We start from the raw sequence: 17229 nt of genomic DNA, 5'->3' as shown, positions 1-17229 counted from the left end.
AACACACAGTTTTTTCAGCAAAATCCGTGATGGTGAGTTGACAGCACCTGTATGATCTGAGATGAAATCACCCAGTACTGCTTTTTCAGATTTAAATTTTAAAGAAAAAGTTTCTCTCAAACTTTACTCTTAACCTATTCAGTAAGTCTCAAATAACCTCTCAGCTGTAACATATGTTGTGCACATCGAAATTTATCAAAAACACTAGCCCTGTCTTTTTTGCTGCACTTTTTGACACTCGGTGTAGTACAGGTGTATTCCAGTGTAGGGTGGTGCAAGAAAATGCCGTTCAACCAAGTAGACGGAAATAGTGTTCAAGTTCAGAAGGTTCAACAGATGCCTGATTGATATTTTAACCTTTACAGTCCCGTGGTGCTTATGCAATTTTTACCTCTGTCCCACCAGGTCACTGAAACGAGTTTTGTAAGGTTTAGCAAAAATCCTTATAGCTTCCTTCCGATGGCAGATAATTTAGTGAAACAAGAAACATTTTACTAAGAATGAAATGTACTTTGACATAGAAAAGAAAAAGTGTTGCTATCTGTATATATTTGTTATTATTCATGGCTTCAAATGTGAAAATTGAAAAAAAATACCAAATTTTGTCCCTCCCGTAGGATGACCAGACGTCCTCTTTTGTCCGGACAGGTCCTCATTTTCAGATGTCTGTCCGGCGTCCGGGTGAATTTTTTAGAAATCTGTAAATGTCCTCCTTTTTTGGAAAGAGTATAGCAAAGACCATAGCAATAGTGCTGCCTAGAGAATGCTTCCACATGTAACGATCATCATTTAAGGCATATCACTTGGTGTGCGTTAGGTATTCAAGCAATGCTCACCTACCATCTGGGAACTCAACACGATCACTTTCCCGACTGAGTCATTAGTAGGGTGCGGATTTATAGGCACTAAAAACCTCTGAAATAGGCAAATAAAAAGGCACAATAAACTAAGAAAAGTCACCCTAAAATTGACATTAAAATAGGCAATGAATGTGAACTTATTTCAATTTTCTTCTTACAGTGCACAGGCTGTATTGGCACTTCAGTTTATACATAAAAGTGAGATAACTATTCAGAAACTATTAATATTAATACTCTTTTGATCGAAATTCACATTTGCGGGTAAAAGTAATTAATAAATAATAATAATAAAATAACTATGCGAATTTGAACAAATGATGAAAAACAATTTGCACCATTGTAACAAAAAATATATTTTTAAACAATGTTCCAATTGAGACCCTCAAATCTGATAAATATCAAATTTCAGTCAGTACAACATCAACAAAGCCTTACATTATTCAATCTAGGAAAAGCCAAAGCCACGTAAAAAAGGCTGAAGTATGCAAAAATTGCAGAATAGCGATCTTTGGGTACAATAAAGCAAAATAGGCTCTAATAGGCATTTGTAGACAGTATAAAATGCATTTTAGGACTAGAAACACCATGAAACGAAGGGATATAATAGGCAAAATTCCACACCCTAATCATTAGTATTATTCTAACTCGTTGCCTCACCCTCTGAAACTGCTGGAACTCACGTAGTCTGTGCAGTTGCTTTTTGATTGATTTATTTGGTTTATTTTACTTTGCTTTTCTGCCACTTTTTGCAAATTGCAAAGATGTATATGAGCAATGATATGATGATTTTGATGAAGGGGCGCTCACAAAGAACACCCATGCCAAGGCTGGGATTCGAATCGGTGACCGCTGGCGTTGTGTGCTAACCACTCCACCACGGGGATCGGCCAGTTCCTTTTCGAGCTATACATACACGATACAGAAATGCGTACTGAGAATTTTGATTATTAAGTAATATTTACTTTCATGAAATAACGAAGCGAAAGTGTATATTCAACAATTATCTTGCAAGAAAATATCCCTGAGACGAATATGAGGTAAAGTGTAAGGTGGCTGCCACTTTCCCCTGCTGTTGAAAGAGTGCTAGAAATGTTTGTGGCATTAAAATCATATTTCTCTACCCAATCTAAACTACCTAAAATTTTAATTAGCTTTTTGGAAATAAGTTAAAGCTAATCTTACTCGTTATGTATTCACTTGTGGGGACATTTCATTCCAATATCCAAGAATTAGAAAGAGAGTAAAATTCTGTGCTTCAAATTGTAGATATTCTTTGTCATTTGTTAAATAACAGATTAGGAGTTTGCTTTCTTTGCTTAAAGGTAAGAGGAAATTATTGAAAGATATCATGTGAGAAGTATCTGTGAGCAAAGTGTTTGTAAGATTTTTTATATTGATTAAATTATGAGTAATGGCAAATGTGTTGCCATTTTTTTTGCAGTGTCCCCTTTTTTATGATTTTGTCCTCCTTTTTTGCCATGGTCTGTCCTCTTTTTTGAATGTATGTGCTTGGCCACCCTACCCTCCCCCTCCCTGTTGAGACATGGGACAGGAACAAATTCTATGTCCTATTTGCAACCACATGTCTACATTATATTTTCAATATTTGTTTTGTTCCTAATGGCTTTTGCTATCGGAAGAAAAAAAAACAAGTGCATGAGTTTCTTTCAACAAGGGTTGGCAACACTTACAATGAAGTGCACGAGTTATTTTTAGCCCCCATCCAACCTCCCCCCCCCCCTTTAATATTCCTTTCCAAGAAGAGTGGTTGTCTTCTGAAGCAAGCATTGTGCAAAGTCCATTTCACCCACTGGAAAGTTATCGCCGCAAACACGACAACATTGCCCCCTCGGACCATGACCTGCTTCGGCATGTTGAGAAGGAAAACAATAGACAAACGATTTCCTCATCCTGCAAGGCATGAGATTGTAAACAAGCATTTACAACAGCCCAACTCACTTGTGCGAGCTCTGTCATTCGATGCCTCTTTTACTGTGACGAGAAAGAGGTGGTGTAAATTTAGCAGCTGCTGCTGAGTCATTAGGGAGTTGAAGAGCACCAGCATCGCTGTCGATGCATATCGAGTCATGAGCATAGAAAATGAACAGGGTTACAAGGTGATGAAAACGGTTCTGTTCCATCGATCGGGACTGTGGCTAAAAATGCCATCGATCAGAATATATTCGATCGGGACTTAAAAGGTTAAACATTCTTTTGATTAGATAGAACTCACCACGTGACCATACACCGACCCAGAACGTGTGCAAACGGTGTAGACACCAAATACATTACTTGACTCCAAATCAACGAACTAGATGACTCAAGTGTTGCACCGTGTAACCAACTAGATGCTTCACTGCAAAGAGTGCCAAAAAAGTGCAGCGAAATAGACGGTGCTACTAAAGCTTTCCAAATAGGCCGTGTACAAAATTAAATGAAAAACTTACCAGAAAATCCCTGTAGTATTTAACTGGATGAATTATTCTGAAATGAAAAAAATATATCTTGTAACTATACTCGTGTGTGTCAACTGTATGTACAAAAAATCAATTCATACACAAAATAAACTAAATATTTATATTATAGATCGACCACAAGGAAAAAAAACCTTGGGAAGAGAAGTCCCCGCGCAGCTTTCCCTTCTTCCCTCCACCTCGGGCCATAAGGAAGCATGGTCTACTCTCCCCCTCCCCTACTCGCAGGGGTAAGGTGCACAGGACTCGCGGGTCTGCGCAGGTTGTTTTGCTCGTGGTTCCACTATAGCAATATGCATGATTTAATAGCCCCGTCTAGTTGGCTGCACTTTTTGACACTCGGTGCAGTGCAGGTGTATCCAGTGTCAGAGTGGTGCAAGGAAATTACATTCAATTAGACAGAAAGCGGTGTTCAAGTTCAGAATATTCAACAAATGCCTGTCTGCTGCTTTAAATGGTCATTTGATTAATTAGCATGCACCACGTGACCATACACCGTACATACACTGGTCCGGAAGGTAGTGCAGATGGTGCAGACACGAAATACACTACCTGACTCAAAATCAACGAACTAGACGACTCGGTGTTGCACCGTGCAACCAACTAGACAGGGATAATAAGTGATTTCTGTAATGGTGGATATTGCTTTGTGCCTAACACAGTTAATTTGAAAAATAAAAGTGATCCAATAAAGTGGGAAAACATGTGCAAATGATAATGGCACAAAACTTAGCACTCCTAAACTAACAATGTAAAATTATAAACACCAATAAATTTAACATTCCTTTGCTTCTATTTTGATTTTGTAAGTTTTCAATCCTTCATGTTTGATTTACTTTATTCTATAATACATTCTAATATAAAGTAATTTATATTCATTGTAAATATATTGGTTCTTGTCACTAATATTTTGTGTTTATGAAGCAGTAGGCCTTAGGCAATATCCCATCTGTTGCTGCTTTGGATTGTCATGTTGGGTGCTTCATTCATGTGGGTAAAGGGTTTTGGCTGTGCTGCTTCAGCCCAAGGTAAAGGAGGTTTAGCCGTGACACATCTCCATGAAAACACAAAACGTTCATAAAACATGCAAAAATTTTAAACTTCTTTTTAGCAGGGGTACAGACAGTCAAAGGTACCTAATTCATGCCTTAAAGAAGCAAGCTACAACAATCGGAAAAGGGGGGGATTAAAAGATAAAATTATAAGACATGGTAAGAACAGCATGTGGAGTTATTCCACATGCTGAGAATAGCATATGGTGCTATTTTCAGCAGGTCGCGAGAATAGCAGGAAGTGCCGAAGACCAGAAATCACATGATTATGTATTGGAGGTATTTACAGAAGTAATAATAATACTAATAGCCCTAAACCTAACAATGAAAGCATTTAGGAATGTATTATCCCTTCATACCTATGTCACATGACATGAGCAGCAGCAGCAGCTTACATCGGAACACATTACAGTATTTTTCTAACTCCATGATGTGCTGAAAAAAGTACTTGTTATCCAAACGAAAATAAATGCACACTGACAGCCAAGTCGTAGATCATGTGCATGCGCAGTTTAAAACCTGGTGAAGCTAGTCAGTCCGAAAATATTATCCACAATTTAAAAGTTACTTATATTCTTCCAGTTCTCGTTGTCCTTTTCAGGCCAAATGTCGTCATCTTAGAATCAGTTCGGCTTCCTCTTGTTGATGTTTCTTTAATAGTGTGGTTTAAAGTGTGCGGGTTATTGGCCCACAGCACCCGATCTTGGTGATGGGGCTGCCACCTGAGCCTCCAAGCAGGCTAATTTTCTGTCGGGGTATTTTCCCCTAGTCTTTTAGGATCCCTCCTCCACAAGACAGTGGCTTTTTCTCATATTTATACTCAATGAGAATGAATGCCTCTTCACCCAGCTATGCCGTTCCAAAGGTCTCCTTCTCCGCCATAGTTGCTGTTGAGGTCTTCACTGTAACCCTGGCAAGGGGCAAGTCTGTACTGTTGTATGGGTCTGAGACATGGAAAGTAACAAAAACGATTACCTCTAAATTACAGACCTTCATCAATCGCTGCCTGAGAAAAATTTTGAAAATCCTTTGGCCAGAAGTGATTCAAAACCAAGAACTTTGGAGAAAATCTGGAGAAACCGAGGTGTCCATACAAATAAAGCGGCGAAAATGGAATTGGATAGGGCATACGTTGAGGAAGGAAAATGAGGGTGTCGAGAGAGAGGCACTAGACTGGAACCTGCAGGGAAGAAGGAAAAGAGGGAGGCCTAGACAGACGTGGCGAAGATCTGTTCACGCTGAGGCCTTGGAGGAAGGAAAGAGCTGGAATGCAGTGAAGAGAATTGCAGTCAGTAGGACCAGGTGGAGATGCTTTGTTGATGCCCTATGTTCCACAGGGAACAACAGGAATTAAGTCAAGTAAGTCAAGTATATTCTTACAGTAATTGAGCAAGGGAAGGACAAAACTTAAGTGTGTGTTGATAAATGACCTTACACCTTGGCTATTTGATATCTAACTAACTAACTAACTAACTCTCTAGCCTTCTTAAACCCGAAGGTTCATGGCTGCAGCAACACAGGCCTTCCATGTTTCCCTATTTTGAGCAAGTTCTATATACTCTTTTCCATCCCTACCGATTTCCCTTAGGTCCATCTCAACGTTGTCCCTCCATCTTCGTCTTGGCCTTCCTACAGGTCTCTTACCATCAGGTTTCCCAACAAGAATCCTGTAAACTCCTTGTTCCTCTCCCATTCGTGCCACATGGCCTGCCCACCTAAGTCTTCTTGATTTAATTATTCTAATAATATCTGGACATGAATACAAATTATGTAGTTCTAAATTATGTAACCTTCTCCACTCACCTGTCTCCTCATCCCTTTTAGGTCCAAATATTTTCCTAAGGATCTTATTTTCAAATACTCTCAATTTATGTTCCTCTTTCAATGTAAGGGACCAAGTTTCACATGCATATAATACTACAGGCAAAATTACTGTTTTGTATATTTTAACTTTCAGTTTCTTAGATATTAAACGAGAAGACAAAAGTTTATGAAGAGAGAAGTAACATGCATTTCCTGAATTAAGCCTACTTTTTATTTCCTCTTTAATATAATTTTCATTTGTTAATATTACTCCTAAGTATTTGAATTTGGAAACTGGTTCAAACGAGTTGTTATCAATAATTAGATTTTGATTATTACCTAACACTTGGTTTTGGCCTGTAAGCATATATTTAGTTTTCTCTTTGTTAACTTCCAAACCTATCTCTTTAGCAGTTTTGAAAAATATTTTAGCATTATTCTTAATTGTATTCACATCATCCCCCAGTAAGTCTACATCATCTGCATATGCTAACAACTGAGTCACACCATTTAATTTTAGTCCTTCTTTAGTTTCTTTTACCTTCCTAACAGCATATTCTAAGGCAAAATTAAAGAGCAATGGAGATAATGCATCTCCTTGTTTTAACCCATCATGAATTGTAAATTTGTCAGACATATTAATACCCACACGAATTTTACTTTCTGTTTCACTGGTGCATACTTTTATCATACTAACAAGCTTCTTAGGTATTCCAAACTCAACTAATATATTATATAGTTTATCTCTTTTGACTGAATCATATGCTTTTTTGAAATCAATGAATAGCTGATGGACATTTTGATTATATTCCCACTTTTTTTCAAGTGTCTGTCTGATGTGAAAAATTTGATCTGTAGTTGATCTGTTACGTTTAAATCCACATTGATAATCACCTATAATTTCATTAGCATATGGGGTTAGTCTTGTTAAAAGAATGTTAGATAATATTTTATATGTTGTTGAGAGTAGAGAAATTCCACGGTAATTATTGCAGTTCATTTTATCACCTTTTTTAAACACAGGAACAATTATGGATTCTTTCCACTGTTGAGGGATTTCTTCTTTATTCCATATTAAACAGATTAATTTATGAATTTGATACATTAATGAATTTCCACCATATTTAATTAACTCAGCTGGTATTAAATCAATGCCAGGTGCTTTGTTATTCTTTAGCCTTTTAATAGCATCTTTAACTTCAGTCAAGTTGGGTTCTGGAACTAAAGGTTCTGCTGTGTGTACTTCATTCACTTCTGATTTATCTCCTACATGGACATTTAAAAGGTCATTAAAGTAGTTCTTCCATCTATTTAGAATATCACTTGGGTCAGCTAGAAAATCACCGTCTTTATCTTTTATCAAGTTTACTTTAGGTTGCCACCCCTTTCTAAATTCATTTACACCTTTATATAAATCTCTGATATTTTTATTTTTGCTGTTTGTTTCAATTTCGTTAATTTTGGTTTTCAAGTAATCTCTTTTTTTACTTCTAAACGTGCGGTTAACTTCTCGCTTTATTCTATTATAATTGTTTAGATTTGTATCATCAGAGTTATTTAACCACCTAAGTCTAGCCTGATTTCTTATTTCTATTAGATTATGACATTCATTATCAAACCATGGCTTACTTTTTCTCGGTTTATGGTATCCTATACTTTCTTTAGCTGCTGATTCTATTGCATTACGTATGTGCTCCCAATTCTTATTTACGTCTGTTTCATTTATATTTTCATCATCATTTAAATCCTGCAAAACATCAAATCTATTTGACAGTTTAATTTGGTAATCTTTCTTAATTCTTTCATCAGTAAACTTTCCTGTATCAAATTTTAGAACTTTTAGATTTTGTTGCTTATGATTTATCACTGAGAGTCTTTCTCTTAATTTAGCAATTACTAAATAATGGTCACTAGCACAGTCAGCACCTCTATGTGTACGAACGTCAATTATACTAGTATGCCTTCTCTTATCAATGAGAATATGATCTATCTGATTGTGAGTTTTACCATCTGGAGAAGACCAGGTATATTTATGGATATCTTTATGTTTAAAAGTGGTACTTTTCACAATTAAATTCTTTGAGGTTGCAAAAGTAATCAATCTTATACCATTATCATTACTTAATTCAAGAAGACTTTCTTTACCAATCGTGGGTTTAAATGTCTCTTCTTTGCCAATTTGTGCATTACAGTCACCTAACAGAATTTTCATATCATACTGAGAAAATTTATCAAAGACCTGTTCTAACTCTGCATAAAAATCATCTTTAGTATTATCATCTTTATCTTCCGTTGGTGCATGTATGTTTATTAAAATAATTTTACACCACCTACCCTGTAAAACTGCATATGATATCCTATCATTAATAAATTCTACTGTTTTAAGAGCCGATATAATTCTATTATTTATGAAAAAGCCTGTTCCAAAATTATGATTTTCAGTACCACCATAGAAAAAAGTATAATTTTTAGTTTTACAATTCCCTTCTCCTGGCCACCTAACTTCCTGGACAGCTACTACATCTAATTTATACTTAACTATCTCATTAACTGTACACTGAAATGCCCCAGGCCGGTAAAGGCTCAGAACATTCCAGGTGCCTAATTTAATATCCTTCTTCCTAACGTAGATCTTATCCTTAGTCCAGAGACCTCCCAAAGTAGTCCCCACCCGGAGATCCGAACGGGGGACTATTTTACCTCCGGAATATTTTACCTTGGGAACATCCATGGCCTTATATTGTTGTTTCTTGACATGTGTTTTTACAGTGCAGAGTTGTCAGCTCTACGCCTAACCCCCAATATGAATGGAGGAACTACTACACAAGACAAACACAAACACATCACAACTATAACACAATATAAACACAAACACACCACAACTACTACACAATATAAACATAAACAAATTACACACCACAACTACTACACAAGACAAGCACAAACAAATTAGACAGCACAACTACTACGCAAGACAAAACCAACATACTAGAGAGCACAACTACAACACAAGACACATACATACACACCACCGATACTACACAAGACAAACAGAAACACATTATACAGCATAACTATTACACAAAATAAACACAAACACACTATTCACCACAACTACTACACAAGACAAACCCAAAAACACTACACAGCACAACTACTGCACAAGACACACAAACACATAACAACCACTACACAAGATAAAACACAAATGCACAACTACTACTACACAAGATTACACACACACACACACACACACACACACACATATATATACAGGAATAGGGTTAGAAATGGTGCCAGAAGGGCAGATAAACACAAATAATGAAGGAGACAGCAAACACCCACCACACGAACAGAAACAATCCAACACCCCAACAAATAGATATATATATATCTATTTGATATCTAGATATATATATATCAAATATTGTTAGAAGTGGTGACAATTATGTATTACTTAATGGATAATGGTTTTGATTGTTTTATGATTTTTTTCAAATTCACCTAGCAGCAAGACTAATTATCGTAGAATTTTGGCAATCATTGTCATACGAAATTTGAACTTCCTTCAAGTAACAAGCACTGTTCGGATTTCGGAAAAAAGTTATTTATGTTGATGGACAATGTATTTTCCGTTGACTAGTGGGAATTAATGTAGAAGTAAATCAAAACCTTAGAAAAATGCATTTAGGGACTTCATTTTAATGCTAAGAGAACCAAACCTGACTACGAAAGCATATATGGAACATAATCTAAAGTAAATGCTAAAACTCCACAGTATGTGTTAACAGAAGTAAATCGAAATCGAAACATGTTAAAACATTCGTATCATGATGAAATCGCAATAAAAGAAAAGGATCTTGGGCCATTTAATCTACTGGTTACTGTGTAACTAGGACAACAGATATTTCTTTATAAAATTATTACTGGGTTCTTGGATAATAGAGTTTGGGCCAAGTTCCTTTTGTTTTACTGCGATTTTATCATGCTACGAATGCAATTTTTACATGGTTCGATTTCGATGTACGTCTGTTAACATGTACTGCAGAGTTTTAGTGATTACTTAAGGTTTTGTTCAATACATGCTTTCGTGGTTAGGTTAGGCAGGTTAGGTTTGGTTCACTTAGCATTAAAATAAAGTCCGTACTACTTTCATATAGGTGTGACACCTATAAATCATTTATTTTGCACTTTTCTACATTGCTAACATACTATTTTGGAATGCGGAACATTTCCTAAGGTGAAATAATGAATTTCTAACTAAGATAATGTCTACTTCTTACATTTACGAGTACTTACTGTTACTTGTTATTTCGATTCTGTAACACATTATGGCGGGCGATAGCGTACTGGTTCAGGGCACGTTGTGTGAGCGTTTTGTCGATGTATGCATGTTGCAATCTCGTTCACCGGAAAAAAACCTACTTTCGTGCCCGGATTTGAAATTATGCTAATACATCACAAACTACTGACGTTAGCCTCACAAACCATTCACGTTAGCACCATAAACCATTGACATTAGACCCAAAAACCATTAACGTTAGCCCCAAAACCAATTTTCCCTGTAAGGTTAGGTTAAGTTAGGTTAGGCAAGCATAGTTAAAAAAAAAATACTCGACATGTCATGTTCTAGTGAAAACACAGTTTGAAACACTGACTATGGGGTTACGTCATCTTAACACACGAAGCATTGTGCTCTCGTGCAGAAAGCAAATGGCGGCAGCAGAAACAGCATGTCGGACAGAGATTTTCGCAGAAAACAACATGTATTCGCATTAAAATGGATCAAAACTACATTCACGAACTTCCACAACGCTACAGAAAATGATTTCCGTAAGTACTCCTCCTGTAAATTTGAAGAAATCCGTCTCACCTATACTATACTGTTACCAAAAATCAATTTCTTTTGGTTCAAAAAATTTCGTGAAATGTTTTTATTTTTGGTAACACTTTACTATACCAGAGATGGATTTCTTCAAATTTACAGGAGAAAGTACTTAAGCAAATCATTTTCTGTAGCGTTGTTGATGTTCGGGAATGTAGTTTTGATCCATTTTAATGCAAATGCATGTGGTTTTGTACGAAAATCTATTTCCGACGCGGTATTGTTGCTGCCGCCATTTGCTTTCTGCACGAGAGCACAATACGCTCCGTATTGTCCGTATATGCTAAATTGAACGAAAGGAGTGCTAATGGAACCTAACCTAACAGGCCTAACCTAACCTAGTAGGCATACCTCGTCCCTGTGATCGTTCGTGGGGCTATCGTGAATTTTTGGGCTAATGTCAATGGTTTTGGGGCTACCCGTGGATGGTTTGTGGGAAATAAGGAACAACAGTAAGTACTCGTTAATGAAAGAAATAGCCATTATTTTCGTTAGAAATTCATTATTTCACCTAAATAAATGTTCCGCAATGCAGAATAGTACGTTAGCAATGTAAAAAATTGCAAAATAAATCATTGATAGGTGTCTCTGGTATAGTAAAGTAGTACCTTATTTTTTTTGGAACGAGTTTACAATACTGGACCACTCTCCAATTTCTATGAAATGTCGCCTACTCACTAATTGTGAACTCCTAAACACGAATCTGCATGTAATAATTGGCGGTCAAGTATGGATATCGAGAAAAAAAAAAAACGAAATAAACTATGTTTTCTTAACGTAACGTAACCCTACCATAAGAACAATAGCTCCACGGAAGACGCCATTTTCCAAACATGAAGAAATCAACAGGCAAGACAAGGTATAGTTCTCTTAGCTAAAATATTAATTTTTCTTTGTATTTATGCTAATGAAACCTAACCTAACCTCGTAGGCATTCCTCGTCTTACGTCAGCAAGATTGTTGTGAATAAAGGAAGACCATTAACGAATTGCGAAAGAAAGATGGTTCCGAATTGCTGTGTAGGGACAATCAGCGTGGTAAATCGCAAGATTATTTTACAATTTCTAGACGTAAATGTACAATTTTAACAAGCGACCGCCAAATATGAACTACAGTTACGTCATCAGGACACCGAAATTAGTAAGTGGGCGAAATTTTATAGAAATTGGAGAGTGGTCCGGTATTGTAAACTCATGCCTTTTTTTTAAATTTAGGTATTTTTCGGTGAACAAGGTTGCAACACTGCATGCACACTCCAAATCGACTAAACACTGGCACAACGCGCGATGAACGGGTAAGCTATCGCCATATTGTGTGTGGAAATAAGGAACAACAGAAAGTACTCGTTAATGTAAGACATTATTTTCGTTAGAAATTCATTATTTCACCTAAAGAAATGTTCCGCAATGCAGAATAGTACGTTAGCAATGTAAAAAATTGCGAAATAAATCATTGATAGGTGTCTCATGTATAGTAAAGTATTGCATGGAAGTGTCACTTGTCCGTGAACAGGATATTGACACACACTATCACACAAGTAGTCTGTAAATATCAAGCAAAAACGCCAAATATGGATATATGAAATGCAATTTTGACATTAACATAACACTGATTATAATTTTTATTCAGAACACTAAACATATAAATCACGATGCTTTACATGTGACTAGGAACACTTACTTGTATTCTGACGCCATTTCTCTGAATTAGTGATGGGTCGTTCGTGAACGAGTCGTTCAAAAGTAACGACTCTCTCTTGTGAGCGGTGAACGACTCGTTCACCAGAATTGAACGACACGTTCAAAGAGTCGTATGTGTGCCACGACTCCTCCGCCCGCCAAGCAACTATTATTCCATTATTCCCTCTCCTTTCCACGAATTTTGCGAGGAAGGCGCATGCGCAAGTGTATACTCGCCTGGCGGCCGGAATTTTTGAAAGAAAGCAAGTCGATTCTGCGGGCAGCAAATGGGGACTGGAGAGGAGAGGGAGGGGGGGGGGTCCTCTCTGTTCCTTTTCCCGTAAAGCTGGCTGAAACGTGCCGTGTACGATGAGAGGGGAAGGAGCATGCTCGCGAGTCGACTCTTTCCTTCGTTCAAAGAGTCGTGGCACACCTTAGCGACTCTTTGAACGAAGGAAAGAGTCGACTCGCGAGCTCGCGACTCGCGAGTGTTGTTTGCAGAGAGAGAGCGCGCAACCTCAGCCCATGACGGGCAGCGAAGAACAGCCAACAAATTTGTCCTGTAGTTTCAAGTTCGGCCAAACCATTAGCGCTAAAATTACAAGAAATTAAATGTTAGTAAAAAATATTAGGGGAGTCTTGTAAAAATTTTGAGAAGGTGTTAGGCACAGACCTCTTGATTACAATATTCCGATTAGCCTTTATGTGCAGATAGGATAGTCGGGACTGGACCTACAGTTTAAAGGAGGATCCGAACCTCCACTTTGTATTGAACACGGTACCCCTTGATTACCGGCGACGTTATCACTACGCCATCGGGGAGACCCGATTAGCCTATTGGAGCATAAAAGTGGACTTTAAACATTGTCTGACAAAATCGTTTTCATATGACGTGAAATATTTCATTAACATTAACGTGTAAATATTTTACTAATGAAAACAGCATTAAAGAATAAATATAGAAGTTTAATCATAAATCTCATCGTACATGATACTGCAAAAAAGCTTTTATTGAATGACTGCAGAATTAGGAACAACTACGTAAGATGGACATGGGTCATGTTCACGAGTGATATAAACAGCTGTTGGCCATTTGCGGTGAGCCTACGTGTTAAGGTGTTTTACTAGTAGAAAGCAACATTAAAAAAAATACATACGTATAATTTGGCCCGCTTTATAGAAATTCGATCATACATTATGATATTGGCAGAAACTTATATTGAATGACTGTAGAACAACAAAAAGCTATGGATATGGGATGGACATGGATAATGTTCAAGAGCGATATATATTTCTTAAACACAGCTGTTAGCCATCCGCGGAGAGCGAGCGGGTGGATCCTACTTTAAACTGTAGATCCAGTCTGCTGGCGAGACTGCCGCCGCCGCGCCTTGTGTAAGAGAGCTCGCGACTCGCGAGCGAACGATGAGTGAGCAGAAGAGTCGCTAAGGCGAGCGAGTCGTTAAGGTGCTCCACGACTCTTCGTGCCGTCTCGAGAGTCGTGAACGATGAGTGAGCAGAAGAGTCGCTAAGGCGAGCGAGTCGTTAAGGTGCTTAATGACTCTTCGTGCCGTCTCGAGAGTCGTGAACGAATGATGGGGAAAGAGTCGTGGGACTGTGCTGTGACTCTTCGTGCTGTTTCAAGAGTCGTGAACGAGCGATGATGTGTCGCAGCGCAGATCTGGAGTGCATTTTGTTGACTCGCTTTCTCACATTTGTTGCGATATTAAAACCAGTGATCGAATGAAAAAAGGAAGAATATGTAAATGCACGTTATTACTAATAAAAGGTTGATATAATTATATAGCATTTCTGTGTATGCTATCGTACTGCATAATTTGCATTATCCGCAGCATGAAATGTAAACTGAAACAAGATACAAATATAGAAAATCTCACTCATGAGGCAGAGTAATGAAAACAAGTATGTGCAATAAATTTTGTTTGTGTGTGTGTGTGTGTTTACTGTTTACACATATATGTATATCCATACACATACAGAATCGTATTTGTATTTTTCTTATTTTATGCCGCTTTTCTTCAAATTTTAAGATAATCGCGACGATGAGGATGATGCGTGATGATACAGATCAAGGGACACTCGTAAAGAATATCCTTGACCAGACCGGGACTAGAACCCGGGAACTTCTGTGGCAAGATCAAATGTCGATTACTTCAGAATCTTGGCCATCTAGTCGGCTACACGCACACACATATACACAAAAATGCAATACAATTTATTAATCTTGAAGGACGTACGTTGTGTTCGTTTACTTAAATACAATCATCTGCTTCAACACCTCCTACCCCCTTCCCCCTCTTCAGGCATGTGTTTCGAGAAAAAGAAGCTTGGCGACTCTTTTGAACGACTCATTTGAACGACTCTTCTCAGTGAGCGAGCGCTCATGAGTCGACTCGCACAAATGAACGGCTTGAACCCATCACTACTCTGAATCGATTCTATTATTCTCTTTGATTCGTGCATTCGAATAATTCGATAAGTCGTGAGAAGAAACTTTTGGTCGAACAGTTCTGCATAGTGCATAATCATATGCGAGTGAGTCAAGAAATTTGCTTTGCTTAAGGATTTTTTTTGCTCCACCTAAGTGGGAAAACGGAACGACTAGGTTAACTCATTTATTAAATTGACCAAACCTCCCCCCCCCTAACAAAAAAAAAATGAACTGTGTGAAGTTGCAGCATGGTTGCAGTGCGATTTCTAGTAATTCAAATGTGGTCAATAGATGGCAGCAAATTGTTTCGTACATTTTCAATACAGAAATATAAATTTGTTAAGGAAATTTAATTTTATGGAACTGTTTTGAAAGAATTAAATTTCAAATAACATGCCTTTAAAATGATTGACTTATCTGATTCGTATAAAATGGATGTTGACCATGTGCTGCCAAGATATGTCAACATTCGTTGGAGATTTATTGACATGATAGAATAGGGCAAAAGTACTCTTTCAGAAATTCATACTTACCTGGCGTAGGGGCTACCGTGATCAGCAAGGCGGTTCCCCCGGGGTGAGGCTCTTCCATTGCACTTCGGTTGGGCTGACCCCCGCGAATATCCCAAACGTGGATATCTCGGGCGCGTAATTTTTGGTAGTAGGGACTGCGTTCGCGCCGTCCCTTATTTCATAACATAACAAAAATTCAATTTTTTCTTTCTTATTTAGATTGAACGAAAGAAATGCTAATGGATCCTAACCTATTACTATTCTTAGGAGTAATATTATATTAAAGAGGAAATGCATGTTACTTTTGTCTTCTCGTTTAATATCTAAGAAACTAAAAGTTAAAATATACAAAACAGTAATTTTGCCTGTAGTAATATATGGGTGTGAAACTTAAGGCCCCTTACATTGAAAGAGGAACATAAATTGAGAGTATTTGAAAATAAGATCATTAGGAAAATATTTGGACCTAAAAGGGATGAGGAGACAGGTGAGTGGAGAAGGTTACATAATTTGTATACATGTACAGATATTATTAGAATAATGAAATCAAGAAGACAGGTGGGCAGGCCATGTGGCACGAATGGGAGAGGAAAGAGGAGTTTACAGGATTCTTGTTCGGAAACCTGATGGTAAGAGACCTGTAGAAACACCAAAGGGAAGATGGAGGGACAACGTTGAGATGGACCTAAAGGAAATCATTATGGATGGAAAAGAGTATATAGATCTTGCTCAAGATGGGGTCAGATGGAAGGCCTGTGTTGCTGCAGCCATGAACCTTCGTGTTTAAGAAGGCGAGAGAGAGTTAGTTAATTTAGTTGTTTGTAAGTGAGCCGTTTTTTTATTTCGTGATTACTTATCAATCCAGGACCCCACTTTATATTTTCAGCTATGCACACCGTAAGTAAATTTCCATTCTACATGCCCTAATTATTATGTCGTGGATTCCTCAAGGACAGCGTGTGTCATGTTCATGAACCAGTTGAACTGTTATTTTGCTTATTGATCACTAGCCAAGTTTCATTTTTTAAAAAAAGTCCTGCTTTATGGTTTTTTTTGGCTCTAAAAATCATCCTTGCAAGATCATAAATAGGAACCTACAACCCTCCCCACTGATGAAAAATTCTGTATAAATCCCTGATCTCCACTCTTGTCTGCCCAGGTAAAACAACTGTACCGTTATTGCCTGTAAATCGGGGGCAGTGACACAAAACTGAGCAGATGGGCAGGTATAAATAATTAAATATGGACTTATATTAAAGTTTACACACTTCCCTTTCCTTTATATGGCCCTTTCTCATGCAATGTGCAGGGGGTACACACACACACACAATTGCATAACTTATGAGAATTAAACATCCCCTTACTTGAAGAACAGATACAGTACCAAATGGAATGTTGACATTTTTACATATTTGGTACACCTGCTTATAAGTTGGAATGTACACAGGGAGATCTGTTAAGACTCTAAGACCTACATGACCGTGCGGGCAGAGGGGTTTGCGTGCTTTGTTG

General features: G+C 37.6%; 1 protein-coding gene and 1 non-coding gene across 2 annotated transcripts in view; one reads left to right on the top strand and one right to left on the bottom strand.

Moving 5' to 3' along the window:
* LOC145994242 (exosome complex component RRP43-like) overlaps positions 1–12796 on the bottom strand; it is a 35468-nt gene extending 22672 nt beyond the window's left edge. The window contains exons 1-2 of the mRNA XM_083130344.1: positions 12755–12796; positions 3308–3344 (exon numbers count right to left, since the gene is read on the bottom strand). Of these exons, the coding sequence (XP_082986470.1) occupies positions 3308–3344; positions 12755–12771 (54 nt within the window). The 5' untranslated portion in view covers positions 12772–12796. The remainder of the gene's footprint in view (positions 1–3307; positions 3345–12754) is intronic.
* Positions 12797–15730: 2934 nt separating this feature from the next.
* LOC145994500 (U1 spliceosomal RNA) lies at positions 15731–15892 on the top strand. The gene has a single exon (XR_014442365.1). It is a non-coding gene; the product is annotated as a U1 spliceosomal RNA (small nuclear RNA).
* The last annotated feature ends 1337 nt before the right edge of the window (positions 15893–17229 follow it).

This window comes from Lepisma saccharinum, chromosome 10 (genome assembly GCF_977018435.1).
Source record: "Lepisma saccharinum chromosome 10, izLepSacc3.1, whole genome shotgun sequence".
Lineage (NCBI taxonomy): Eukaryota > Metazoa > Arthropoda > Insecta > Zygentoma > Lepismatidae > Lepisma > Lepisma saccharinum.
This window is presented reverse-complemented; position numbering and strand designations above follow the sequence as displayed.